A 27,854-nucleotide genomic window follows, 5' to 3' on the forward strand; every position below is an offset into this window, starting at 1 on the left:
CAAATTAGGTGAAAAAAGGAAAAATGTTTTTTGGGCCACCCTAATATATATATATATCAGAATACAAAATTTGAGGTTGAATCGGGTTAGCACCACACCATGATTCTTACATCACCATGCTTGATTACTGCCTTGAAGGCCTGGTCTTTGTGTAGAAACTGTAGAAAGTAGATTGAGGTGTATATGTTCAGACATTTTTCTAAAAACGAAAATCTGAGGTTTTGCAGTCTGACCACTACATGGCAGTAAGAACTCAAATTTAGAAAGAACTCTGCCTCTCCCAACGATTTCTGCATAGCAACAATCCAGCATCCTGTTTAAATTGTCTTTAGCGTTCAGCTGCAGCTCATGAAGCCACAACCTCTGCGGCTCCTTCAGCACTTCAGACGTGTTGGAGGTAATTCGAGGACACGCTTTGTCTTTGAAATGACCTCAAAGACCTGAGAGTTCAAAGGTCACAGCTTCAGTTGGCTCCTCATTTTCCCAGGAATTCTTCCAGGGCCAAATCTAAATTCAGATCTGTCTTTTTATTCTGGGATGAAGTTCCCACGCCTCCCGTTAGATTCTTCCTGCACCGTTATCCACCATTTATGTAATCCCTTTGAAGAATCTCTCTGAGGTTCATTAGAAGATGGACACAATCAGGATAGTTATTACAATCCAAAACTTTCATAGAAACTGACAGAAAAATGTTGAACTTCAGTGGCTGACATGGCGTCTCCACCTGTCTGTTTTGGAGGTTGTCCCTGGAGAAGGCCAGCGCCAAACAGCGAGTCCCACCCCAGCAGCACCACGGCGGTCGGCGTCCACAAGCTGCAGCCCTGCATCTTTGAGCTCTGCAAGTTCTTCTCTCAGTGTCTGTGCAGCCAGAGAACGCACACGAAAAGGTTTCCACTCCTGCATGTCACACCTCCCAGCAGCTACACCTGCAGACTTCATTTAGAACCTCTAAGGTGCTCAGACTTCTTCTCAGGCGGTTCTTTTACTTTTAACAGAGAGGACAATTTAACTTCTTTATTTTAGTGTCGTACTACATTCACACCCATCTTTGAAACTCCCATTTACAGGACCATTTCCAATGAAAAAGTCTTTGTAAGCATGCCTAACTGCACGTTCAAAACTTTTCCGTTCATGTGTCACTGCACAAGATTTTTACTGTGTTCACACCGCCCTAAAACCCGCTCTAGAACGTGTCACATGATCATCGACCCGGTGGTGATCACACCACACACACTCAGGGATTCTTCTTCTTTAGTTTTTTACTGTTTACTAACATACTGGCGCTCGTCCGTCACCTCCAATCAGTGCAGGCTTGATGCACAAACTCAGAGAAGTGCAAATCCCACAAATCTTGCTCCAGACTTTTTGTTTTCACATTTCTGTACCTTTATATGAAAGACTTAGTGTCATATAAATCCAGCCGTGCAAAGGGCGCAGTGTGTTCCTTCACAAGCAGAATGAACCCATATTTAAGCAGCTCCGGATTACCATATAGAGGGTAAAATCCAGTCTACAAAAAACGTAAAATCAGATAGTTTATTTCAAAGTGCAGCAGTTGTTGTGGTGATCTGAGCATCCACAATCGTGTCTGTTTTCCAGGTTCTGTTCTGACAGCCATCTCTGGTACGAGGAGCACACAGCCGAGGTTTGTCGTCGCGTTCGGAGAATCTCCTTCTCCAGAAGTAAGTGAACGGTACAGGAGGCTGATCCAAAGCTGTCAGAGCTGATCCTCCTCATCTGAGAGGCTGGACCCCCACAGTTCTGCTAACAGAGCTCATTTTAGAGGAGGCCTGAGCTCCTTTTTCAACTTCTCCAGCGAGCGTGAAGAACATTTCCCATAACATAGTTTTGTTACAAATTTAGAGAAATTTTAATTCACTAAATTTCAGCTATAAAAGAGTAAAAAACCATGATCATATTTACAGATAAGCACATAGCATTGGTAGAAAAAGGAGGAAAATGTATTACCTCAAAATCTTTTATTTTGAAAAGCTACAACAGGAACTCTAAAACAAAAACCGAACTTCAACTGGTCCTTAGTCCATTTCAAATTACACACAAAGTCTTATCTTTCTGCCTTTAAGGGCATTTGATAGATCATTGATAAAGCTCTTAGTCCTGGATGGCGAGAATGACCCTAAGCCACGCCTTCATGCCGCCACAGACTGCCTGCGGTCGTTTAAGGACACTGAGCGTTTTCCTGGCTTCACTTACTGGACATCCATGGTCTTTGCACTTGCATCAGGTGTGTTCAACCTGATCCAGCCAATCAGCAGTAAGGGGGTGGAGAGAACGAGCAGACAGGTGACAGGAAGAAGGGCATGTGCCTTCAAAATAAAACACGTTCTAGTAAAGGACACAAAGCAGTTTTCTTTGAAACACATCAACTACCTTTTTATGGAAATGTTTTTTTTTTTTTTTTTGGTGACTATATAAGAAAACATTATATTTAAAACAAAGACATTCTCACTTGTGGTTAAAGTTGGAGATTGTAAGAAATATCAGAATAGTTTATAGTAATGATTTTATTCAGCAGTAAGAAGTTGGACTTTGGGGATAAAGGGTTGCTGGTTCATTCAGACTGCAGACAGGGGGCTGGACTCAGACATAATTGTGTTCTGTCCTCCACCTGGCCTGAGTGGGACGCGTCGGCCGTGCTGCTGGGAGTCGGGCTCATTAGAGCTGCAGCTCTGTGGGAATAACGGGCTCCGGGTCCCGGGGTGCTCCGCCTGGTCTGACATGCTGGGAAAAGACCCACAAACTCTGCCACATCACTCCCGCTCCGCCTCTAATGAGACCTCAGCGTGTATTTTTAGCCCCCCAGGTGGGCTAGTTAGAAACAGAGATCACCGACTCGAATCCAAACTGCAAATGTCAGAAAGTCTGAGCTGTTCAGGCTGAGCCGGTGAAGACTTAAAAACTGGAGAGAAAAAAAAGAAAACAGGTTTAACTTTCTAAGAAGAACTTTTTGTACAAAGAAAGTTGAAAAACACTTGAGAAATCACAACTGAAACAGAGCAGGAGCTTGTTTCCTGGATGAAAGTCAGACTAAATTTGAGAAAAACTGGACTTCAGGGTACAGATTCTGTTGATCTGGTTAGATGAATTTCAATTATCCAGAGATCCAGCCGTTGTCTCAGACTCAAACCCACTCAGTCCTGAGGGGGTTCTCCATCATTTCTGTCTGAAATCAGAGATGCTGATGAGTCACCTCCAGCTGGATGAAAAAAGTGTCACATCATCTGCAAACTGCAGACGTGAGATTCTGAATCTCCTGAAACCAAACCTTTCAGATGTTTAAGCCTGAGTCATGCGGGGGTTGAGTTCAGGTGCTGGAGATTTTTGGATGTCCGAGTCCAAGGACACCTACCTCACCTACTTCCCCCTTACTTCCCCTTCCATGTTATTTTACCCTAGGTAACCCTTGTTTAAATCTAGACCACTATCGCTTTCACCTGAGGCAATATAATTACGTGATTATAATTATTGTTGCATTTTTCTGAGTGTCATGGGTCTCTGGGTAAAGTCGCACATGTCCCAGGAATGGGTGGAGCAAAGGGCAAATCTCCAGTATAATTACTATTATTTTTTTAGGAATGTTTAGTTCTCAAATTCCTAATTTTTTTGAGATTTTCAACCATGTTTTAATTAGGATCTTCCTATGTTTTTATTTCCATTTTGTTACATAAACCACTGTTGAAAATAAAATAAAACAACTCTAATTTATTATGTGTTATATTTTGATCTATTTTTTATGATAAATACTTTTTATTGGTTATATTATATTGGGTAAAAATAATCCAGCAAAAGTGATAGTATAATTTTTCATGATGAAAGTGCAGGGTTAAGTGTTCACTTCGACCTGAAAATGCACATAGAAAAAACTATTGCATGAACATTTTCACTCGTGGTTTACCACTTTGACATTACCACAGGTTTGCTCTGTACAGATTTGCCCTTTTTTTTCATCCTCACAGAAAAATGTTTCAGGTTGTTTGAATTTAACAGACCTAAATAACTAACACTATTTGACATACTGTAATTCTTTGATCGTTCACGCGATCAAGATGATTCAGCAGAGAAAAGTGCGCTTTTCTCTGTGTTTAACTTTAATTGTGTTAACGGTTTAAGAGTTTCTGTGGATGGCAGAATGCAAAAAACTGGAACTGGTAACTCTGTGTTAAAGGGTTAAATGTGAAAATGTTTGGCCCAAACTAAACAAAGTGATAATGTTTAGCAGCAAAACAGAGTTTTTGTTTATCGTTTTGCTTCAACTGTAAGTAAAAAGAGAATTTGCAATCTGCTTCTTTTGAAGGAGCGCCTTTCTTCTGGATGATCATGTTTGGATGACTTGTCGCCCCGTCAGGCGGAGCTGCAGTCACATACCTGAGCTCGCGTTTGTGCCCCTGACAGATCTGAAGCAGAGATGCCTGACCAAGATGTGCAGCAAACTGTGACGCACGGGAACAAGGAGCTGTTCATCGCCGCAGGAAGTGAGCGAAGCCGCCAAGACGGACCTCTGGAGCAACTTGTGGACACGGTGGTGACAGCTCCCAAACATAAAAAGACTCGTTCTAAATCTCTGCCAGATTTCAGTTTTTATTCAATAATCCAAAAACAAATGTGGATTTAGTTTTTCAAATTAAAAGTTGTGCTGTAAAAGTGACCTTTAACCCCTTAGAGCTGATTATAAAAGAGTTTTATTTGTTGTTGGTGCTTCTCCTGTACATTCTTAAGAACAGTAAACACATCCACAGATTCTATTCTGTGGGTTTTTCTGTTATTTCATGTCTTCAGATCAGTTTTGAGGGTTTTTGGTAAAGCATTAAAAATGGCCAAAAATATAAAACTTAGAAACATATTTTGGTTTGAAACATAGAAACAAAGTCGATGTGCATTTTTACACATTTCTCTTTTAGCTGCATTTCCCTGTGAGGTCACACTCACAGGTGACCCACAGCATCATCAGAGCTGCAGGAAGAGACTGAGCGGTGGATTTTCAAAGTAAAACTACAGCTTTACTAGTAGAGACAAATTGTTAGGAAAAAATCCATGGAGTTTTTTTGGGACGATAAATATTTGAAACTCAAATAAAACATTTTGAAAAAAATATTGGTTTGTTTTTCAGGTTTCAAAACTCAAAATTTCAATTTAAAAGCTTTTCTTCAGTTTAAAATCTTTTTTTCACTATCAACTCTTTTTTTTTTGTTTATAAATTGGAATATTTCAGTTTCAAAATTTTTGGCCCAGTTGTGGGGCGTTGGGGCGGGGCTAACACGAAGACCAATCAAAATCGATGAGGATTTTAACTTCAGCCTCGCTGCATTCACTGACTCTGAGAACTGTGATAATCAAGGTCAGAAAATGAATGTTTTGTCTACTATCATAGTCTGAAGCTGTCCCAAGACGGGGGCAAAAAGCAGAATTTTATTGAGTCCAAACCGCGTTTCCAAAACTCTGTTGTAGCCCGTTCAAAGCACCACATTATAGTGGTAAACACAGGCGTGGAAAAAGTTTCGTTATGATTGCATAAAATAACTATGTGGTGGGTCACCGTTATTATTGAATTGAATAATTGAATGCTGTCATGTTAATATTTGATAGTAACAAAAAAAAGAGGATGAAGACCCACCAAAGTGACAATGGATGTTTAGTTCAGGAGATCTCATTTAACACAGGGTGTATTTTATTTTGAAAGTAACTTGTACGTGCTGCTGTCAAAAGTAAAAGTTGATTTAGATTTGATAGATGAATGACTTAAGGATACAAAAATATAAATAAAAAGTATTTTACTGCCTAATAGACAGACGAGTAAAGAAAGTAACTGATTTCAATCCAAGCCATTAACAGTGGATGAAGGAAGTGAAGAAACATAATTACAATCTGAAGCAACATGTTAAAAAAATGAATGTTTGAGGTTTTATTTGGTATTATTCTGATGAGCATTAAACCATGAGGCCAAACTTGCTGCAATTCAAGCTTATAAAATGCAGCTTCAAGGTTTGAGGGACTCAGAGATGAATGGAGGTGAAGCCGCAGCAGGATCAGCAGCTCTGCACCAACCAGAAGCTTCAAAAGCTTTCTGTCTGTGTGCATCTGTGCAGCATCTGCCCCCCTCCCTCACAGCTGCACCTGTCTGACACAATGCCCCACTATCAGCCCTGCTGTTATTAAACCAGCAGCTCGTCTGCATCACTGATCTGAACCTCCGCACGGATCAGGTGAGAGCTGCTTGACCACAGGTTACAGAACCGGACCTGCAGGACAAAGACCACTCTGTGGGGGACACCCCCGCCCAGAACCCCTCCCCACACACACACCCCAGTGTAGGAACCAGTGTGTGTTAAAAGCCTCAAATACCTGAACAGGTATCAAACCGGCGTAAGCTGCTGCTCAGGTGTCACACAATAGCTAATTAGAGGGGATCTTCAGGGGGCGTGTCTCTGCCCCCCCAACTCAGGTAAGCCTAATAAAGTCACATTTCAGGGCTGAGGCCTCACTTTGAGGTGATAAGACGGCGGAGCAAACCAAACCTGTGTGACCTGCGCCCACAAACCAGGTGAGATCTCTGCTGTTAGCTGGTTAGCATCTTTGATGAGTTGATACGATGCAGAAAACGTCCAGAGGAGGCGAGAATCCGGATCTGCTGATCTTGATCCTGATCCTGTGTATCATTAAACCTCTCTGCTGTTTCTGCTTCAGTGTTTCATCTGTGATTGTTTCTGGGTTCAGTTTTAGGACTTTACACAAAATGTATTCAATATTAATCATAAAATAATCAACCAAAGCAATTTCTATTTCCCACAATCCTTTTTAACAATCTGGTTTTATCGTTCATTCTGACATGTTTCATTCTACCACAAGCACTGATTCAGATGCTATTTTATATATATATATATATATATATATATATATATATATGCTCAAATTGAAGTGACCTCTGCTTTGTTTTTAGGAACTCTTTGCAGTTTATGCATTTTTGAATTGCATTCCAATGTTCCTCATCTTTTAACATTTATTACAAAAATAAAAGCATGCAAGCATATTTTTTAGCTGCAATATAAAAACAGACAAATATTTTCTATTTAATAATATTTTTACTGAATAAAGCGTGTCATAAAGGTTATATTTTAGACTCAAAGTGACTAACAGTGACCAACAAGCTGAAGGATTGCTGAAAAATTGATTTTTATTAATTCAATTCAAGGTTTAATGGATTTTTAAAGTTTGAGTTCAGCACAAAAAGGTAAATAAATAAGAAAATATGATTTAAAAATAGGAGATAAAAGTAATAGAAATAAACCAGTTGCATTTAGTTGCAGAAAAAATGCTTTTTGACTTCAAGCTAAACAAAAGTCAAGCATACACTCATAAAATGATGAATGAATGAAAAACCAACTCTGCCTGAAACTAGTTTTTTAAAAAAAATGGATACATGGATTTGATCAAGGAGTTTGCATGTTCTCCCCGTGCATGCGTGGGTTTTCACCGGGGACTCCGGCTTCCTCCCACCGTCCAAAAACATGCTTCATAGGTTAATTGGTGACTCTAAATTGCCCCTAGGTGTGAATGTGAGAGTGAATGTGTGTGTGATTGAGGCCCTGAGACAGACTGGCGACCTGTCCAGGGTGAACCCCGCCTTCGCCCTTCAGTAGCCGGGATAGGCTCTGGCACCCCGGCGACCCCGAAAGGGACAAAGCGGTCAGGAAGATGGATGGATGGATGGATTTGATCAATGGTTATAATTGTTTTGATTTTAATTATAGGTTAATTCAATTTTATTATTTAATATTCTTTATCATTTAGCAATATGACTGACCAGTGAACATTTTGATTCCATTGAAAAACATTTTAATTAAAGTCAAAAAGACAAAAGTGAAAGTTTTGATTTAAACTGTTAAAATGTTTATTATTTATTATAAAATAATTAAAATAATAATTATTATAATTATTATTTATTATTTTTAGCTCATGAAGTAAAAGGTTTGATCTTTGATCTGTTTCTATTCAGTGGTAAATCAGCTCATGTTTTATTGAAAAGGCTGATTAACATCCAGAAAACTAATTCATTTTTTTACAAACATTAAATCATAATTACCAAAAAAATTGGAAAAAATATATTTCTATGATTCCCTTTTTTTAAGCAAGTGTCTGATAGATTCACTAGTTTTGTAAACACTTCACTTCTTCAGTCTTTCATTAAAATCCAGTAGTTTTTTTTAAAGAAAGTTTTACTTCAACTTTTAATTTGAAAAACAGGCAGACTTGTTTTGAATCTAACTTTTCTTTTACCAAACATTAGTTGTTTTTTAAAATGTTGAAATTTTCAGTTTAGTATAAAATCTTATGATCTATGTATTGGATTAAAAAAAATCTGTTGTTCTGACTCCACTTTGGCTCCGTGTTTCACATTCCTGGAGTTTTTTCTGCTGTTTCCTGTCAGCTTCAGAGCATTTCCTGTCTGCAGATCACACACAGCCTCTCTGTGGTCTCCTGTATCCATAAATGTCGAGCTGCTCGGCTCTGAGGCTGACATTAAAGATGAAATAACAGCATCATAAAAGCTCCGCCCCTTTCTCTGAGGTCTGGCCTGCTCTCAGGCTGGAGCCACATTAACTTGTTGACCTCGCGCCGCTGAACCGCAGGTGGGCCGAGCTGTTTGAGGCCATCAGGCGCAGAAGGCCCGCTTTGTAATCACTGTAATGATGGGGCAATTTATGGAGCTTGGATATGAGATGTCAGAGTCTCCATTACGGCCGGCGGTGACATTTCTGCTCCGTCATTAAAGAGTGAAGATGTGATGTGAATAGTGAGGCCTCTGCGCCGGAGGAGACTGAGAGTTTAGTCTGAGCAGCAGCGTTTGTGCTGGAGCTCACATTTCTGACTCATCCAGGTCTCTTTTAAAGCCCCCAAAACGCCTGATGTTTCCTGTTTGCTCCTCTCTTTAGTATCCCAGCATGCTGTGCGGTTTTGGAGGGAGTAAACCTCATGACACAAAATCTCAACGTTCTTCTTCATAAAGTGAAGCTCTGCTAAATCAACCTGTCAATGTACAACTGTAAATGTAGGCTACATTTAAGAACCGCTAACATGTTTAAGATAAAGTTACTCAGTGCTGCCCTCTACTGAGTAGCGGCTGCAAACACAATGAAATGAATTCCAGGATTTTGTGATGTTGCACTCACCCCAATTCCTGCAAATTCAACCAATTTCTACACTTTTTTCTCTTCCCAGCAACTTCATAAAATCAACTGCAGAAACATTGCTGCACCTTTGCAAAAATTTTACCGCAGCTTTGCTACAACATTGCTTCAGCTTTGCTAAAACTGTGCTGTTGCTTTGCTGCAACTTTGCTGAAACTTTGCTATAACTGTGCTGCAACACTGCCACAATTTTTGCCAAAACTTTGCTGAAGCCTTGCTGCACCTGCTGTAGCTTTACTTCAACTATGCAATAACTTTGCTGCACCTTTGCTGGATCTTTGCTGCAACCTTGGCTTAAACTATGCTACAATTTTGCTATATTGCTGCAACTATATTAAAACTTTGCTGCAACATTTCTGCAACTATGCAACAACTTTTCTGCCACTTTGCCGAAACTTTGCTTTTACTGTGCTGCAACTTTGCCACACCTTTTGCCAAAACTTTGCTGCAAAATTGCAGGAATTTTACAGCAATGTTGCTAAAGCTTTCCCATAACTGTGCTACAACTTTGCTACAACTTTGCTACAACCTTTGCTTAAACTATGCTACAACTGTGCTACAACATTGCTGCATCTCTACTAAAATTTTACTGCAACATTGCTGCAGCTTTGCTAAAACTTTGTTCCATGTGTTAAACTACTTGCTGCAACTTTGCTGGAGCTTGGCCGAAAATTTTCTACAATTTTGTTTCCAAAAGCTGTCATTTGAACAGGTTATGTCGTGCTCCTCTGTCTTATGAATGCTCACTTTTTGAAATTCACATAAATACCAATAAATAAACAAAACTTACAGCTCGTTAGGAAATATACTGAACTTCCCTTTGACCCTTTTGACCTTGATATTCAGTCTCCCGGGTCCTCTATGCATTCTGGGTAGGGAAGCCATGTCCCAAGTCCAGTCCATCTATCTTGATGTTGTGATTGTGACGCACTGACTTCCTTGTGACGGTCGATACTGAGTCAACTTGATAGAAGACCTGATGATTTGTTGATAACAACATGTAAACAAAAACACTAAATGTACATTTTATTCAAATGTATTGGATTAAAGAATATCTTATTTACAGTCAGAGACACCAGTGACTTTTTGTAACTGAACTGAAACTGCTGATTTTAGATGTCAGTGATGAACAACAAATTCAGTTTTAATCTCTTTATAATATAAACAAAAATGGAAAAAAACAGGAAAAAGAAGCAAATTATGCACAATATCGTCAGTGTTATAACAACCAAAAACATTTAAAGATGTTAATATAATTTTCTAAAATAGTATGATTTTTTTTCTCCAACCTGTCTTAAGCTTGTCACAGTTTCTCAAAGGTTTCTTAGGTTTTTTGAAAGAAATTTAACAGAAACTATTTTACAACATTTAATTGACAAAATATTGAAATATTGAGAATTTCTCTTTTATTTTTTAGACAAATAAAAAAAATTAACTTGATCATTTTAATCCCAATGATGCATATGGATAATAATTTTCAGAGGAGACATAAACAGACGGCATACAAAAGTGTTGAACGTTTGAATCTGTTTAAATGTGCTGATCTGAAAGGTGTTTTTCTTCTGATTGCAGACATAAATCATGATTCTGATGTGGATTTTGAGTTTATCAGCAGCTTCAAGCGGTGAGTTCACATTACCATGAAAGGAAGCCCTGAAACAGTCGTTACTGCCACTGCTGACCGATGCGGGCTTATCTGACCTCCACAAACTCTTTATCCGTCTCCAGCTCTGTCCTCCGTCTTCTGTCCGGAGCCGGAGGGCAGCGGTGGACTCCCGGGTCACATGACGGGTGAGTTGCATAACCGGCTGCTGACCCATGACACATGTGGAAGAGATCAGATGAGGAACTAATTAGCATTAATCACAGATTAAACCTGATGGTTCAATGGGCTGAAAGGATGAATTACAGCCTGCAGGAGCGTCACTTTCACACAATAATCTGCTGCACCTCTTTATCTGAAAATGAAACATGGTTTCATCCACTGACTGAGGTCTGGCCCTCTCAGAGTCCGTTCTCCTAAACCCATCTTTGTCCCTTGGATGGACCTGGTCATGTCAGAGGCTGAACTTGGAGGGAAGGTTTTCTCACAGCATATACTGAAGATGAATGGATGGAGAAGAGTCAGGCTGGAGGGTAAAAGCTGACTGAACCCCCCCACTACCCCTGCAGTCTGCACTGCAGCTGTTGTCATGATGGTTGACTGATTCTTCTCTGATGTTCTGGGACACCTACAGGTTTAATCAGCAGCGCGCCCCCACGCTCTGCCCTGCAGGCTCCTCTGGACTTGTGCGACTGGAAGTTGCCAACAGGATTATCTATGATTAAATCGCTCCGCTCTCCTCCTGCAGAATGACAACGTCTGTTTAGGTTTGCTCTCGTGCATCTCTGTGTGTCGCTTTATTCCCCTCCTGTCAGATTGTCTGGGCCTGCGCTTCACCTGGCTGCACGCCGTCTTCCAGAATTTCCCCTCGCTGCTGAACTTTGCGTCCAAGCTCCACTGTGCCTCGGGGATTTGTCCACGTGACCTGGAAGATTACGGCTGCTCCTGCAGATATGCGGCACGTGGAAACCCCGTGGATCCTCTGGACGTGTAAGCAAGTCTCAGATACAGCAGGACGCCGCCGCCACAGCAGCAGCAGCAGCTGCTGAATTTAAGATGCTGCATGGTGGCATGGCTGAAGTGAGGATGGAGGCAGGCGTGAAAAATATTCTTACTGCTAAGAGAAAGATCAACCCCATCACATGTTTAATTCATGACATGTAATGGGAGAAAACACAACTTTGAATGCTAAAAACATCATCTTTCTCTGCTGTGAGACTAAAAAATAACCCAATAGCTTCATTTCCATTGATTGTAAAATTACGCAAATTGAGTTTGTGATAATCACCAAGTGGAAACACATCAATTTTGAAAAAAATGTTGATTTAAAAAAAAAAATAAAAAAGTTGTAGGAGGTGGTTTTTTGAGGCCTGTTGGAATATTTTGCATAACTGCAATGGAAATGATCTTTTTAAACTAAATGAGTCACATGACCAATAGTGACTGCACTATTGCTAAAGTGAATGCTAATTAGCCCAATGCTAAATTTGATGTTAAATTATGCTAAACTTTTAGAATACCAAATGAAAAAAATAGTTTAAAGGTTACAGAATAATCCACAAAAAAGTTAAACATGTGCTACTGAATTGTAAACCTAAAAATATGGAAGCACCAAGGAGGGGGTTAAAAATGCTAACCATGCTAAAGCAAATGCTAAAAAAAAAAAAGCTATTTTAGGATGAAAGTTTCAACGATTTGACTTGAGGCCGAATCCAAATCCTTCCCCTACCCCTACATGTAGCTCTCCAAATGGAGAGTTTTGGAAAAATAGTGGCTTTGTCGAAATAACTTCACTACTACTTAGTTCTCTATTAATAAAAAAACATTCCTATTAGAGTGGGTACAAAACTGAGAAGTTAAAGGAATGAATGCTAAACATAAATATGGTAGAAGAGGCTGAACAGAGGCTTAAATGAAAAACTCAAAAAACAAAGGAACATTTATTGTTAAATCATAGCAGACACTTTAAAAAGCTAAACAACATAAAATGCTGTAAAATTTTAAAAGGGGGGAACTAAAAAAAGAAACACATTCAAATTAAAGTAACGAGGCTGAATATGTTTTAGTGCTAGCTAAATTTGGCAAATACAATTTTTTCAGTTAAAGTGTTTCTTCTTTGCCTGCAGATGCTGCGCAGCTCACAGACTGTGTTATGCGAACGCTGCCCCCTGCAGGCTGGAGCTGCCTCCACCACCATACAACTTCAGCTGCTCTGCAGCCAACAGCAGCTGCGGTGAGACTTTAAGTTTGATAACTTTAGGCCAGAAAGACTAAAAAAGTCAACGCATTCCAGACAAATCTGATGTAGAATGTAACATTTAGCTTTTATTTACATTAAGTATGAGAACATTTAGCAGAACAACTACTTTGGTAACATTCTAAAAAGCTTGTTCAAACTCTGTCTTTATGCAGACGCTGGTGACGCGTGTCAGCAGAGGTTCTGTGAATGTGACCAGGCCGCCATCGCGTGTCTCACTCTGAGCCACTACAACGCCTCTCTGAGAGGCCTTGCTGAGTCAGCATGTTCTGCTGCAAATCACTCAGGTCTCCGTCATCCACTCTACCACTTCCTGACACATTATTTTTACAGCAATACTGAAGGGTTGAGCTTTTATTTGGATAAGGAAAAAAAAATCATTGAGCTTCACCACCCAGTAACTGTCACTATGGCAACTGTGCAGTGGGGATTCAAAGCTTATTTTAATTTTTAAAAAGTTCCTCAAATGAAAACACAAACAATAAATTTAGTCTCTTAATTAGAGACGGAGATGTAGCTAAACTTGTTTTCAGTAAAATGTAAAGTTATGGTAAAAATGCAGATTTCCTACTGAAAAAAGTTACTTTTATATCTGCTGAGCTGCAAAAGCTTTTAGTAAACAGAACTTCACACCCTGACATCAAAATGGGATTTTTTTCTTCTTTTTTAACATCTTCAGGTGAAAATATTCACTCAGTTTTATAGTTCTAGTTCTGCCTCAAACCTGCTGATGAAGTTTGTTTAGAAGCATGACGACGTCTGCTTGTTAGAGAAGAGGAGAACACAGGAAGTGACTCTCTCTGGGTTGGTTTGTTGTTGCAGATTGGCTCGGCGGCGGCGCCACAGAGACTGGCGAGCTCCTCTCAGGAGCAGGTGAGTCTGAGTGACGCCCGCACACTTCAGCTGAACCTGAGTGGGAGCCGCGTCTGCGTCAGCCGTCTGCAGGCGGTGCGTCACTTTCCGAGCGGGTCAGCCGAGCCGGATCACAGGAAACGGCTGAGTCACACCTCAGCCAATTAAAACAGACTCTTGATGTCTAATCTTCTCTGCCCACCTGAAAGCAAAAGTGGAGTTCTTCAGAGCGCCACGTGTCCTCACAGCGAGCTGCGACTGAGATTTCTTAAAGTCGAGTGTCTCTAAGGCCTGTTGGACACATTGGGCCAGAATTTTTCTTTTTGGGTCCACGTGACCCCGTTCCACCTTCAAACAGCTCAGTGAAGTCCAAATGAAAACATCAGCAGAGGAAGTTCACGTAACCCTTTAACACCAGAGACATGCTTTCATCTGCTGTAAAGCTACGTTCACACGGCCCTTGGTAACGTGGGTTCACGCGGCCACTTCCACTGAAAAGTTTATGTAAACACGTCTAAATGCATATTTTGAGTTTCTGCTTTCAAAACTCTTGCGTTCATGCATCACTATGCAAGTTTCTACAACCTGGTTAAACTTTGACCAATCAGAGATATTTGGATGACGTCCTTTTCAAAATATTGAAGCGCCAACCATTTAAAAATTGAACATGAAGAGGAAATGAATAATTAGGGTTTGTGTCCGGGCAGAATTATCTGACACTGAATCTTTTACATATTGGAATAGAGCTGTGAAAGAAGGACGTTGGAGCAAGATTCAAGAGATTTACTCCAAACCTCTCCCAACTGTAGGTGGTGGACATGGGTTTGTTAAGAGTTGAAAAGGAGAAGAAGAAGAAGCCCCTCCCGCTCTTCCAGTACGAGTGTGACGGATGAGAGAACTCTCAGTTCAGATCGTGTCACGGTTTTAGGGTCACGGTTTTAGAGTCACGGTTCGGATCGTGTCACGGTTTTAGAGTCACGGTTTTAGGGTCACGGTTCAGATCGTGTCACGGTTTTAGGGTCACGGTTCAGATCGTGTCATGGTTTTAGTGTCACGGTTTTAGGGTCACGGTTCAGATCGTGTCATGGTTTTAGTGTCACGGTTTTAGGGTCACGGTTCAGATCGTGTCACGGTTTTAGAGTCACGGTTTGAAATGAAAGAAGAACAACAGGAAAAAAAACGAGACAAAAGCCTAATATAATTTCTTGAAAAGCTTCAAAACACGTATTTGATAGAACACGTAAAAAGTATTCTAAAACACAAATACACACACATATGTCACATCAACATTTGCTCATCGAGGCCTATTTATATCTATAAAAAAACATCTATCTGGAGTACCCCTAAAAGAAAAATTTTCCCCAGTCCCACCACCCCTCTAATGTCCAAATTAAATCTTGAATAAAACTGTTAAAATTACACTTTTTGTATTATTTGTTGTACTAAAATGCACAGCAGGAACATTTAAATATTTCAAATATTAAATATTATTCATAGAACATGTGCAGGTGAGGCACTGCCTCACCTGCACATGCTTTGCACATGCTTTGCCTGGCGACACATGCTTTGCACATGCTTTGCACATGCTTTGCACCTGCTTTGCCTGGCGATTTATGACACTTCTTGCTTGCCATAGTTCCGTTCCATGATCCCTGTACCAGAGCGGCAGCTTTCTCCTGGGAGATCTGAATCCAGACATTTATCCATGTCTTTATGCAGCTCTTCAAAATAAATAAACCTGACCACTTGGTCTCCATGTCCTCCATGACGAGCTCGGGAAAAGTTTTTGGCGGAAGCTTCTCCCACACGCACATTTGGATAACCACACATCGACAAAACAAAAATGGTGTACATGAATTTCACACCATTTGGATTCAGTGTGAACAGACATTTGATTTAAATGGTGTGTGCACAGGCAGCGAGTGATCCGTACGGATCACAGATTATCCGAAACACTTTGCTCCCCTATTTGGGGTGTTTCTGTTATCACTTGTGTTTAACCAACTTCTTAGTGGGCGCCATCTAGAGGAACAGCTTGGAAACACATTTTAGATTTCATTTGAGCAAAATTGTTGCATTTTATAGCCTTATTTCAGGGCAGTGACCTAGTTTTATGTTTTTATTTGAGTACAATTCTCCTGCTTCTTCAGAGTGGAAATCAGAGTTTTTAAAATCTCTTTCATTGACGTTTTTGTTGAAAATTTAAACTTAAACATTCAGTCGTTGGAAGAGGAAAGATGGTTGCCTCTAAGAATCTATGGTTTGACGTCAAAGTCTGAAATGTATTTAAAAAAAACAAAGTGGGCAGAATCTGTTGCTCTTCTGAAACAGACGAGTTTTTATTAAAATCATATTCTGGTTGAGTTTTACGTCTTTAATGTGAAACTTCTTGTTCTTCTCAGATGTTCTTCCTGCAGGAAATGACTCCACAGGAGACTTCTTCTCCAATTCTTCACTTCTGGCTGCAGGTAAAGGTTTGAGTTTTAAAATGAGCCTCTGAAGAATTTGACTGAATCTGGATCTTGTGATCTGAAATCTGACTGAAAATGGTAATAAAAGACAGAAATGTTTGTCTATTGGCTTTGAGCTTAAATGAATTTTGTGTCTAAGCAGGAGAGAATGACTTCCTGATGAACACAACAGCATCTAACCGCAGTGATGCGGGTGATGTCATCACGCCAACACCAGGAGCGCCGTTTCTGCCGCCACATGCTGGTACGTTTGACTTTAGAGCACTAAAGGGGATCAAGTATTTTTTGTTAAATTAAAATAAAAATAAAAAGTCCCAAACAAAATTAACAGACGGAGACTACATTTGATCCTTTTATCATCCGATTGAGGCTTTTTGCAGATAAAAAGATGCAGATTTCAGAGAGCTGTGATCATTTCTGTCCTCAGGGGAGCTCGATGAGGAGGTGGAGGACATGACACACCTGAGTCTCATCTCTACAGGTATCTGTCCACCCCCCACTCCCCCGGTGCTGTTCTTTTCTAGTGAACTCCTGGTCTTTGGAGCTGCTCAGAAATGTTGGGCTGCAGGAGGAATGAGCCTCCTGCTGCTGCTCTCCTGCTGCTGCTCTCCTGCTGCTCCTTTGGCTGGGACGGTTCTCTCTTTGGCAGGTCTGAATGAAACGGGTGTGGAGGAGGCGCTGGAGCCGGAGGAGCTGGAGGAGGAGCGGATCGGTCCGAGTGCTTCTACTGTCGGTTCTGGTGAGCTTCAGATACTTCAGCAAACAGGAGTGATGATCTTTTTGATATGCATGGTAAAACAATAAAAAAAAAGAGTAAAACTAGAGAGTAATACTTTAACATAAAAGTACAATAGAATAGATTTCTGTTGCTCTTTTATTTAACCAAAAAAATAACTAGCTGTCCCTTCAAATTTCTGATCTCACTTGTCTTTTAATGACAGTCTTAGCGCTCACTCCTCACTAAAAGACTCCGCTCTGCAGTTTATGGTCTTTGGAACATGTCAAGCCCATATCATCATCCCTCCTCTGCCGTGCATGACAGTGAGAAAGCTTCAGTCTTTCCTTCTCAGTTCAGTTTAGTTCGGTTCATAGCTGTGGGTCAAACTCTTTTCTAGCCGCAGCTGGACTCTGGTTCTGTTCAGATCCTCTTTAGGACAGTCTTTGGTGTCACTTTGGTCTTTGGAGACTCGGACTCCCAGCTCTGCAGTTTTCAGATGACGTGGACCTTTTGGGTTATGACCTTTGACCTCCAGCTCAGCACCATCTTAACTGAGAAAGGAGGGGATAAACGATTCCAGTCATGACTCCACCCCCTTTATATCTCTATGGCAACCACATTATTATGAGATTGTTGGATTAAGAAACACATTTGTGGTTTTTTGCAGAACTACAAGAAGAAGAAAAAAAGACCTTTGACCTTTCTATTGAGCGCCATTTAGAGGAAGACAGTTAAAACGCATGAAAATGCTAAACCAGGTTTTACCGCCAAACTTTTTTCAGTTTAAAAGCTTTTCAAATACATCCAAAGAATTTAAGATAAAAAAGTCCACGTTCCTCAGACAAATTCTGCATGTTTAACTTTCGAATGTGTCAATTTTGCTGATAAAATGACAAAATTTGTCAAAGTTTGATTTGTATTTTTCTTCTGGCCTTTTATTGTAGAAAGAAATTTAAAATATTTGAATTTTTCTTTAAGCTAAAAGTTCAGAAAATTGGGGAAGGGCTTGGCAGGAAGTCACAAAGGTTTAGAACAAAAAGTTCAAAAACTGTGACATTCTTAAGCTAAAACTTTATTTAAATCATTAATTCATCAAACTACTTCCTGCAGATCCCGCCGCTCCCATCGAGTCACCTCTGACCCCGGCTGAACCTCGGATCAGCCCCAAGATGAAAGCGTCTGCTCGCAAGATCCACCCAGAGTCGTCTGAAGAAGAGGAGGAAGAGGATGCTGCTGATGTGAAGAATCAGCAGGACACTTCTGATGAAGGTGGTGGGTTGATGGGTCACCGTGACCCTACACTCACAGAAAACCATTAAAAATGATGGTTTCCAGTATGTAAAAACATGAACATGAGATTTCCTCAAAGTTTCGCGGTTCAGTGTGTTAGATCTTGATGTTGATAAAAAGACTTTTTATAATTTTTTAGCCCAAATTTGAAACTGAGGAACAATCAGGAAATCTTCTGGAAATCTTTGGTATTGGGTTAAGATCCGAGCACAAACCTTTTCTGTGTTTCTTTGTTAAAAGAAGATCTGGACTAAATCGTTTTTAAAACACAAATGTTTATGTTTCATGAAGCCCAAAGTACTTCGCTGTGGTGCTGAACTCTGTTCCTCCACAGTTTCTCCAGCCTCCTCATCTCCAACCATCAACCCAACCACACAAAGACAACCAACCTTCAAGCATACGTCTGAGGCCACGCCCATCAGAATCACCACGGGGGTCGCAGCGCCGGAGGCGGGGTCTGAGGAGCTGCAGGAGAACGCCACGGCTGCACCGGCAGGTACAAAATATGAGGAGGCGTCTGACATGACACATTCAGAAGAACAATCCAAAAATAATAATAATAATAATTATTATAATTTTCCATCAAAATTTGAGAATGCGTTGTAATATGAAAACAAAAAACTTCAGTTGATAGATAAAACTGACTGAAAAAATCTGAATGAAAACATCCAAAAATCACAAAAAGTCCCAAATTAATGATTACAACTGGAAAATGTCTCAAAAATGTTTACATGGAAAATAAACAAATTAATGCAAACTTGTCTAAAGTATTCACACAAGTGTAAAGGAGCAAAAAATAATTTTTTTAACCCTTTAACACCTGATGCGTCGTCTGTGACTCTTAAACACAAAATCTGTAACATGCTGTAACTTTTCGATTGTTATAACGATCAATGTATTTCCAGCAGATTCTGATTTGATCCTGTTAACAATTGAAAAGTTACAGTAAATCAAAGAGTTTAAAGTTTGTTCTTTGCAGCTGAAAGTTTGTGAAAAATCTTCAAGAATTCTCTAAGTTTAAAATAAATTTGAGCCTTTTTTATTTGTTTTCCATTTTCTCTCCATTTTAAGGAAAGAGAGGCTCATAGGTGATGTTAAAAGACAGAATTTCTTGAAGCTCTTCTGTAGTTTTGCCTCAGAGACGATTAAAGATGAAACATGACACTATGGTAGTGTTTGACCGCCAGAAACTCATCTGAGTTTAGGAATAAAAAATCTGGATATTTTACATTTTTCAAAGTTTTTTCTTGTAATTTTTTGGCAAAAAACTTGATTTTCTGATTCGTTTCACTTTAAATCAGTAAATGTGCAAGTAAAAAAAAATGCAAAAGTTATATCTAGTATTTAAATCAAATCTAGAGAATAAATGATGGGCAGTCTCTCAGCAAACAGAAATTCTTAGTTCTTCTCATCTTTTCCTTCCTTCTGCTTCAGCTCCCACACTCCTTCAGCCTGTGCTTCTCTTTGACAGATGGGGGCGGGGCTCAGAAGAGGACGGTGCCATTCTTCGCCTGGACCCTCCTGGACTCCGCAGGTCTAATGGACGTGCAGCAGCCGGACGTCGGAGGTAAAGGTCAAAGGTCAGAGACGGCGGTAAGGTTTCTGTCAGCGTGACTGAACCGTGGAGCCTCGTTTCAGAGTGCAGCCTCTCCTTCGGCGTGTTGGGCGGCGATGGGCAGAGCAGGAGGGAGATGCCGGCGCTCGGGCAGATGCTGCACTGCCTGACGGGGCGCTGTCCGCAGGAGTACGAGATGTACGGCTGCTACTGCGGGCGGGAAGGGGCGGGGCAGCCTGTGGACCGCCTGGACAGGTCAGCCCCCTGCAGAACCTGAGACTAAAAAGCAAAAAAATCTTTTTTCTTCACAAAATCCCCAAAACTCACTTTAATGTTGAAGTTAGATTGAAAGTAGAGGCCTAACAACAATGAAATCTCCATAGCAACCATTGACTTTTTGTCTCCTTTTGGGCTGATAAACATTTTTATTAAATACCGTGATCATGCTAGAAAGTAAAATTTAACATTTTCCTTAGCAACCAGAGCTAACGTCTGCAGTGAAGCTTTTAAAGCATTTCTTTAGGATAGATTGTTTTATTTTGGTACAGGCTTTGAGCAGGTTTGCCTTTTCCTAAACATGAAACTTAAAAATGTAACTTTTTATTTGCAACTAAAACTAAAGAATAAAAAGTAAAAAACACTTGGTGTTATGTTCATCTTTTGTTGGACATTTTTTGAATAGTGTGTCATGTTTCAGAAAAACACGACGGTTTTTGCTTTGTGCTTGTGAGGATTTTTTGCAAAGCAGCATTCTATCCTCCAGGTGGCGCTCTTTAAAAAGACAAAAAAACACGAAATAAAATAAATAATAATAATTTAACATCAAAAGATTTCTTTACAAATTTAGTATTTTGTTTTGTGCATGAAAGTAAATAAATGCTCAGCTAGTGCTACCATATTTAGGCCGTTACCATGGCAACACAATGTGTAGATGGAGATTTTCCTAAGTTTATTTCAGGTTTTTACACAACTCAAACATTTTTGTTTAGGTCACATGGTCTCACATAGGGGGGGCTAACGCTGTGCTGCTGCTCTGCAGGTGCTGCTTCTTCCATCACTGCTGCCTGAAGCAGATCAGCTCCATGGGCTGCAGAGCGGAGAGAAGCCTCAACGCTCACGTGTCCTGCGAGGAGCACAAACCCCGCTGTGAGTGTGAAGCTACACAACAGCAACAACAACAACAACAACAACACAAAGCTGCTGCATCACACTCTGCTGCCCCCTGCAGGTCAGGGCGCCACGCTGTGCGACAAGCTGCAGTGTGTGTGTGACAAAACCACGGCCGAGTGCATGGCGGGGGCTCACTTCCACCACAGGCCGACCCCGCAGCGGTGCCGGGGGCCCAGCCCCCCCTGCCGCCGGCCCAGCAGACCCCCCACACCTGTGCAGGAACCCCCAGAGTCCAGCGAGGAGCAGCAGCAGAGCACCAAGCCGGATGAACCCACAAGTCCACCTGTGCAGCCCCACAGGTGAGAGGACACGCCCCCTTATGACAGAGAACAGGGCAGGAGGCAACAAAGCTCAGCTTTGTTTGATACATAGAAGATTTATTATATGGGAAAAAATATATATACATTTTTAATTAAGTTCCAGAAAACTATAACTTATGCTCTAAATTTGAACCAAGTCACAATCGAACATTTTAAACACCTTTTTTCTCCATTTCAGATATTTATGTGATCCAATTTACTACAAACAAGTTGTTCTGGTTGAGTTATGAAAAATGTAGAATGTGCTTTTTTATTTTAATTTTCTATAAGTATTAGGAAAAAATTAAAAAACATTTTTACCCTGGGCTGCCACAAAGTTTTGTGTTGGGACCCCTCATGTTTGCATAAAAACTTTGACATCTACATACCAAAGAAAACGTTTTATTCAAATATAAAAACATATAATTTCAGTTTTTTTTATAAAGACTATGTTGTTTTGGCTTAAATTGTAGTCCAACATTCTTCTTTTTTTTAAATATTGTGGAGCTTGTGGCCTTACCGGCTTTGAATCCAAGTCAAAATAAGATCTTTCTCAAATTGCATTTTTTTATGTCTGCTCCGGATTCACAGCGATTTGAATAAAGAAAAATACAGAAATATAATTTTAGGCTTCATTTTCTTCATACATGTTCTGAATAGTCAGGAAAAGACTAAAAGAACATGTTAAAAACAATATTTTTCTTGAATAACTGTTACTAATGTGTATTTTGAGGTCTGGCTGGGTGTCTCAGTGAATATTTCATGTTTGTTAACCTTGCAGAGGATGATGACGTTCAGGGATGTGTACGGGGTGTGGGTTATCATTTAGAACAGGGTGCTGCTGATCACCTGGATCAGGTGTGTTTAGACATTAAGGAGCTTCAATTTCAGATTGGTTGTTAAACATGTTAAACATGTTATCAAGTTAAATGAATATGAATGAATTGTTGAATAAATGAAAAACATAAATCTCATTGTCTGCAGTGATGAGAGCTCGGACCAAACAGAAGAAGTTGAATTGTGGGACGAGGAAACTCCTCCTCTTTCCAGCAAGGAAAGCAGAGAACTGCCGGGTCCAGATGGGATTCAGACCCACAACCAAAGACCAGCAGAGGAGGAGGAAGAGGAGGAGGGGGAAGAGGAGGAAGAAGAAGAGGAGGAAGAAGAATACTAGAGTCTCCCGGCTTTCAGCAGCCGTGAGATTTGACGTGACCACAGGTGTTAAAGAAGAACGACAAAGGTCCAACTCCACAAAAACATTTTATTTGATGTCTCCAACATGAACGTAAAGACGGGAAGCTTCTTCTGATGTGGCTCAGAATGATTTTCCCTTTAGTGCGGCTTGTTTGCGAGCAGAGCGTGAACAGCAGCCATCCGCCTTAGACAAAAAACGTCACGACAAACATGAAGAAGCTGGTTTCTGTTCATTTACTCCTAGACATTCAAAATAAAAACACTTTTTTTAAACAGGCTGGTCTGTGTTGATGTATTTTACTTGATATGAGGTGATCGATCACCATTTACTGACTAATCAATGAAAAATAGTTGTTTTTTGCAGATGGTGTTTCAGTGAATCTTAGAGCTAAAATTAGCACATTGCACAGATTTCAAAAATAGACTCTGACTACAGATATACATTAAAACTGTTTCCATCTCATCCACAGAATGATAGAACGCTCTACAAGTTAAAAAAACAAAAGGCCTTTTGATCTCTGCTCCAGCAGGCGACGCTTTCACGATGCAGAAAAAACAAAAGATTTACTGCCGACGACGCATCAGCACGAACCGACTTTCTAAACTCCTTTACGTGTTTCAGTGAGAAGCTAAGATTTAGGCTGATGGAGGCTGACGTCAGGCTGTTTTTCAGCAAAAATGTCGGTTTTCCAGCATCCGTGTTGCCAAGTCTGAACCCAAACCAGGAAGAGTTTCCTGGAATTAAACGCTGGATTCTTCTCCAGTTTCTAACTGGATCACATCTGATCATGATTAGCTTTAGCTTGAGCAGCGATCTCAGTGAGACACTGAAAGCGTCTCACTCAGCACAGCTTGACCTACAGAACTCCAGAGAGCTCGTGCAGAAGTTTAGGTGCTGATTTTATTGCTCTTAAATAGCTGAGCTAACATGTTTGAAATGTGTTTTTAGGATTTTAGCTTGTGGAGGTCGTTCACGTCAGGTCGTCTTCGATGCTCCATCGAGTTCTTGGAGTATTTTCTATCCGAACATGTAGGTCAAGCTGTGCAGGCTGAGAGTACACTTCAAACGCCTTCATTGGAACCAAACTTAACGTGAACATTCTGCTGCCGTGATTGAAGTTGGAGAATCCAGAAGCTTCATTTGGAGCCACCTCAGGATCTCTGTGACTTTAAGTGCTTTAGAGGCTGATCAAACATTCGGTCATCTGGATCATTTCTGATTCTAAGCTACATTTTGTATGATTTAGAGCATCTTTAACACATTTCCATTCATCTTAGAGATCAAACCGTAAATTAAAAGAATCACAGTTTAGTGCTGCAATTCGCCTTCATTTACCAAACATCTGAAATCACATTTAGTTTCCATCACTGACTTTCTTTTTCCATCACAAACCTTCATCCTGATCTGGATCCGATTCTGAAAAGTATCTCACAGCCCTTCCCCTCCGTCATCGTGCATGTCTAGTGTTGATGTGTTCTATACATGACAGGACTATAGGGAGAGGAGCTGAGCAGCCAGAGTCAGGCAGAAGCTGCTTTGATTCATTTCTAAGCGCTCGTCTTTGCGTGGCGTTTATGTACAAGCTGCTCTACCGATAAACGATGTGTAGATCTGCAGAAAAACCATGACACAGCAATTTTTTGGCTTTTCCTACTTTTTTTTGTTCTCGGTGACACAAAGTTCACTTTGCTTCATGGACGTGACTCAGAGACAAGTACAGATGTTTAACATCTCTAAGAACTCAAAGATGAGGAAGTGGTTTGCAGAGGTTGATTGTACAGGTTTTAGGGACGGACAGACTTCCTGCGGGTTCTCCCCCCTGACTGCATCACTTCCTCCCTCTTTTTCTGGAGCGCAGACTGTAGTCGCAGGCGTGGGAGCTGCGTTCAGTAGACGCACAGGTCTGGAAACTTCATCTCATAGACGGGGACGGACGGATGCTGAGTGAGCCCCGCCGAGATGGAGACCACTCCGGACGGGCTGGGGGGAGGCCTGCAGGGGGGGAAACTACGAGTTACGCTTTTATCAAGAAAGACGTTTAAAAGCAAGACAGCAGAGTCTGCAGCTGAACATAAAAAAAAAAAAAAAAAAACTTTATAGAAGGTTTTTACCGTTCATTGGTACACTTTGATCCAAACAGCTGCTTTACTATAGATCAGAGTCCATAGCAACCAACCACTTTTTTTAATGTCTTGAGCTGCTGATTGTATGCAGCAAATTTCAGATCTCTGCCCAGAACTGAGACTTTCCGGTTTCCTTGACAACCACAGCAACAGTACTTACCACATTTTTCGCAATAAGAGATGCACTTCAAAGCCTCAATTAATAAAAAAACACTGTTATAAGACGGAGCGCGTTAGAAATGGATTAATTCTTATTGTGCTAGCTGATGTCGAAGAGATTTTTAGAGGTACACTGTTTGCAAACAAGATATTTACATGTTATTGTAAATATGCTAGCGTGTAGCGTGTAGCTGTGTCGGACTCTTTTTTTAAATTTTTTTTTTTTACGTATTACTAACCAGATTGGGACTTAGCGTAGTCACAGTAACGTTTGTTAGTTTTTGTATGAGCTACAAACAAGGTTGGGTGTTATTGTGGATTAGCTAACGAGGCTAACATGTAGCGGTGTCGGAGGGTTTTATTTTTTTATTGGGATCCTAACAAGGTCGGGAGTTAGAGTAGTTACAGTAAAATTTATTTTAATGGTATTTGGTTTTTTTTCATGTGTTGCAAAGAAGGTTGGGTGCTACGAGTATTTTAAATAAGCTAACGTGGCTAACGTGTAGCATTTACAAACAAGTTCAAGAGTTACTGCAAACACAGTTCATAAAGTCTGATCGAGTGACTTATTTTTTCCTTTTTTTTTCTCGCTTAGTGCGACTTATAATCCAGTGCACCTTTTGGTGCAGAAAATAGGGAGAATAATCAAGAGAAATGGCTGTTTTCAGTTTATGAGTCTTTACAAGAAGTTTCAGTCGTAGGACTGATGGAAATATTTGTGACGTTTCTGCAGAAAACCTATTTATGACCATTCATCTGGAGAGGAGAGGCTGTCGGTGTAACTGTTAAGCTCAGGTCAGACTTCTATGGAGCTCAGTTTTTAGAGTAAAATAGTCGGTTCATAGATGATAAGTGTTGCTAGCAGTTTGGGAGGTCACCCTGAACCTTACGGGGAAGTGCGACAATGCAACGCTGCAGGACATCTTTCTGGACTGAACAGGTACTTTTTCCTTATGAGGTGATACCACATTTTGGATCAACTGTTTGTGTTGTTGCCATAGCAACCCCAAAGGAAAGGCTGCGGTAGATGGTTTGATGCTGTTCGCTTTAAGTGGAAGTAAACTCTTAAACAGATGCAGTATGTGAATGCAAACATTTTAATGTGAAGGTTAAAACAATAAACGTACCGGATGGTGAGCTCAAAGATCTGAGCCAGACGGTTGTGCAGCATGTTTGCCTAAAGAAAACATTTTAAGGTGGAATGTTATTTATCAGGTTGCGTCTGGTGTCAATCTGCTTTTCATTTCTTTATTTTACCTTGGACTCGCAGTGAGCTGCAATCTCCTCAAACGGAGCTTTCTGGAACTTCTCCATCACCTGACGCCTCTTCTCCCTCTCCTGCTCCTCCAGACCGGTGGTGTCTGACAGCATGTTTGGATCGGTTCATTGCGGCTCAAAGGTGGAAAGAGTGTTTTTGTGGTCGAGAGAGCAGAAAAGTGCTTACCAATGGCCTTCTTCAGGGTGGCAAAGGTGATCTCTTCAGCCAGCTGTGACTGCTGAGACACAGAACAGGAGCCGTGTTGCCTTCACACGCAAACTCATCTTTGATTTTGCTGCAGAACCGTCTGACCGACCTTATCTGGGAGGCTGTTGGACATGATGTCCACCTGCAGGGAGATGGTGTCAACAAAACTCTTCCTCCTGGTCAGTCGGTCTTCATCTGCAGGACGACAAAGACGGATCAATCAGAGGGCTTCATGAAGCAGCAGAATCTTAAGGTTTATGTTTATTTTTTCCTTTACTAAGCACATTAAGCTTTTATATAATGCGTCAATATTGACCATTTTCACTCCATGCTATGATTCCACCAAGTAACTTCTGTTGGTTTTGAACTGTAGAAAAACGGGGGCTCGTCCGGGCAAATGAGGATTAGTAATATGAAAATGCACTTAATAAAATCCTACAAACCAGCTGTATTTCTGCTTAGCAGCCGAGTTAGTGGGACATGCGCTCAGGCCATGCAAATGTATATGTTTTAATAAATACTTTGATTAACCCTTTAACACCAAATCACCAGTGTTTATGTTATTTGATTTACTGTAATCTTTTTGAATTTGGATACACTATCAACGTCTTTCCAGTAGATTTTGAAGGAGAAAAGCGGCTCACGCCGCTTTTCTCCTTCAAAATCTACTGGAATGACATTGATCGTGTTATCAATTCAAAAATTACAGTATTGTGTTTAAGCGTCACTGGCGACGCCTCAGGTTTTAAAGGGTTAAACAAAAACTATTTGGACAGTTAGCTTCTGCTTTCCATTAAAAACATGAGCAAACACCTAAAATAAGTCCAAGCCAGAACTTTCTATTCTATTAGATCCAAACAAGCCCATCAATCAGGTAGCATCCCGCCAAATGCTCCAACCCACACATCTCTGAATCAGGAAATCGAAAAAGCTTTTTTCCTGAACTTATTTTTGTCATCAAAACAACACATTCTGATTCTGATGAAGAAGAAACTTTTATGCTCATCTCCAAAGGATTGAGAGAAACCTGCAGCGATGCAGGATGAGTGTCCACGCTTCACCACAGATCAGAGGAAGTGTGAAGAAGAAAAAAAAAAAAGGCGACGAAGAGGAACGCCAAGTGGCAGCACTTTTTAATTAACGTCTGCATGAGTCACCGTGACCTTCGCTGTGCGCCTGGAACATGACTCAGCAGTGAGGAGGCTCATCCGAACCTCGGAGATCGCCGACCTGCAGAGAAATCTCTGCTCAATCTGTCCGCACTCCGACTTCTGACACGCTGTAGGTGACGCAGCTGCTGCACATCTGTGACAGTTACCACGTGAAAAAACCAGCAGAAACAGCTCCGAACATCCACGCTGAAAGAAGCAACAGCTCTTTGAAGTGGGAACGATGATAGAAGTATAGCAATTCAGTCCTGCAGCACATTTGGAAATGTTTCTGTCAAAACTCCAGCATCAAACCAGCAACCTATCAGTGACTAACAGTGGAAAT

General features: G+C 40.7%; 3 protein-coding genes across 4 annotated transcripts in view; 2 read left to right on the forward strand and 1 right to left on the reverse strand.

Moving 5' to 3' along the window:
- The window catches only part of LOC112144316 (HERV-H LTR-associating protein 1), a 15,207-nt gene extending 10,075 nt beyond the window's left edge, over positions 1-5,132 (forward strand). Inside the window, exons 12-14 of the mRNA XM_024268807.2 lie at positions 740-887; positions 1,600-1,682; positions 4,414-5,132. Coding sequence (XP_024124575.1) covers positions 740-887; positions 1,600-1,682; positions 4,414-4,457 — 275 coding nt within the window. The 3' untranslated portion in view covers positions 4,458-5,132. The remainder of the gene's footprint in view (positions 1-739; positions 888-1,599; positions 1,683-4,413) is intronic.
- An 8,439-nt stretch (positions 5,133-13,571) lies between these two features.
- On the forward strand, positions 13,572-22,614 carry oc90 (otoconin 90). Its single transcript, XM_036216295.1, has 13 exons — positions 13,572-13,742; positions 13,886-13,936; positions 16,318-16,383; positions 16,529-16,630; positions 16,814-16,867; positions 17,036-17,125; positions 18,215-18,376; positions 18,729-18,890; positions 19,866-19,961; positions 20,033-20,204; positions 20,989-21,095; positions 21,178-21,418; positions 22,403-22,614. The coding sequence occupies exons 1-13, from the start codon at positions 13,709-13,711 to the stop codon at positions 22,590-22,592; spliced, it is 1,527 nt and encodes a 508-aa protein (XP_036072188.1). The 5' UTR covers positions 13,572-13,708; the 3' UTR covers positions 22,593-22,614.
- A 51-nt stretch (positions 22,615-22,665) lies between these two features.
- Positions 22,666-27,854, reverse strand: part of efr3a (EFR3 homolog A (S. cerevisiae)) — an 88,360-nt gene continuing 83,171 nt past the window's right edge. The window contains exons 19-23 of one of the 2 annotated variants that reach the window (XM_036216285.1): positions 26,470-26,549; positions 26,340-26,391; positions 26,153-26,256; positions 26,023-26,072; positions 22,666-24,605 (exon numbers count right to left, since the gene is read on the reverse strand). In XM_036216285.1, the coding sequence (XP_036072178.1) occupies positions 24,500-24,605; positions 26,023-26,072; positions 26,153-26,256; positions 26,340-26,391; positions 26,470-26,549 (392 nt within the window). In that variant the 3' untranslated portion in view covers positions 22,666-24,499. Of the gene's footprint in view, positions 24,606-26,022; positions 26,073-26,152; positions 26,257-26,339; positions 26,392-26,469; positions 26,556-27,854 lie in introns of both variants that reach the window. The other variant, XM_024268689.2, reaches the window with a different exon arrangement.

Source organism: Oryzias melastigma, linkage group LG17, assembly GCF_002922805.2.
Source record: "Oryzias melastigma strain HK-1 linkage group LG17, ASM292280v2, whole genome shotgun sequence".
NCBI classification, from domain to species: domain Eukaryota; kingdom Metazoa; phylum Chordata; class Actinopteri; order Beloniformes; family Adrianichthyidae; genus Oryzias; species Oryzias melastigma.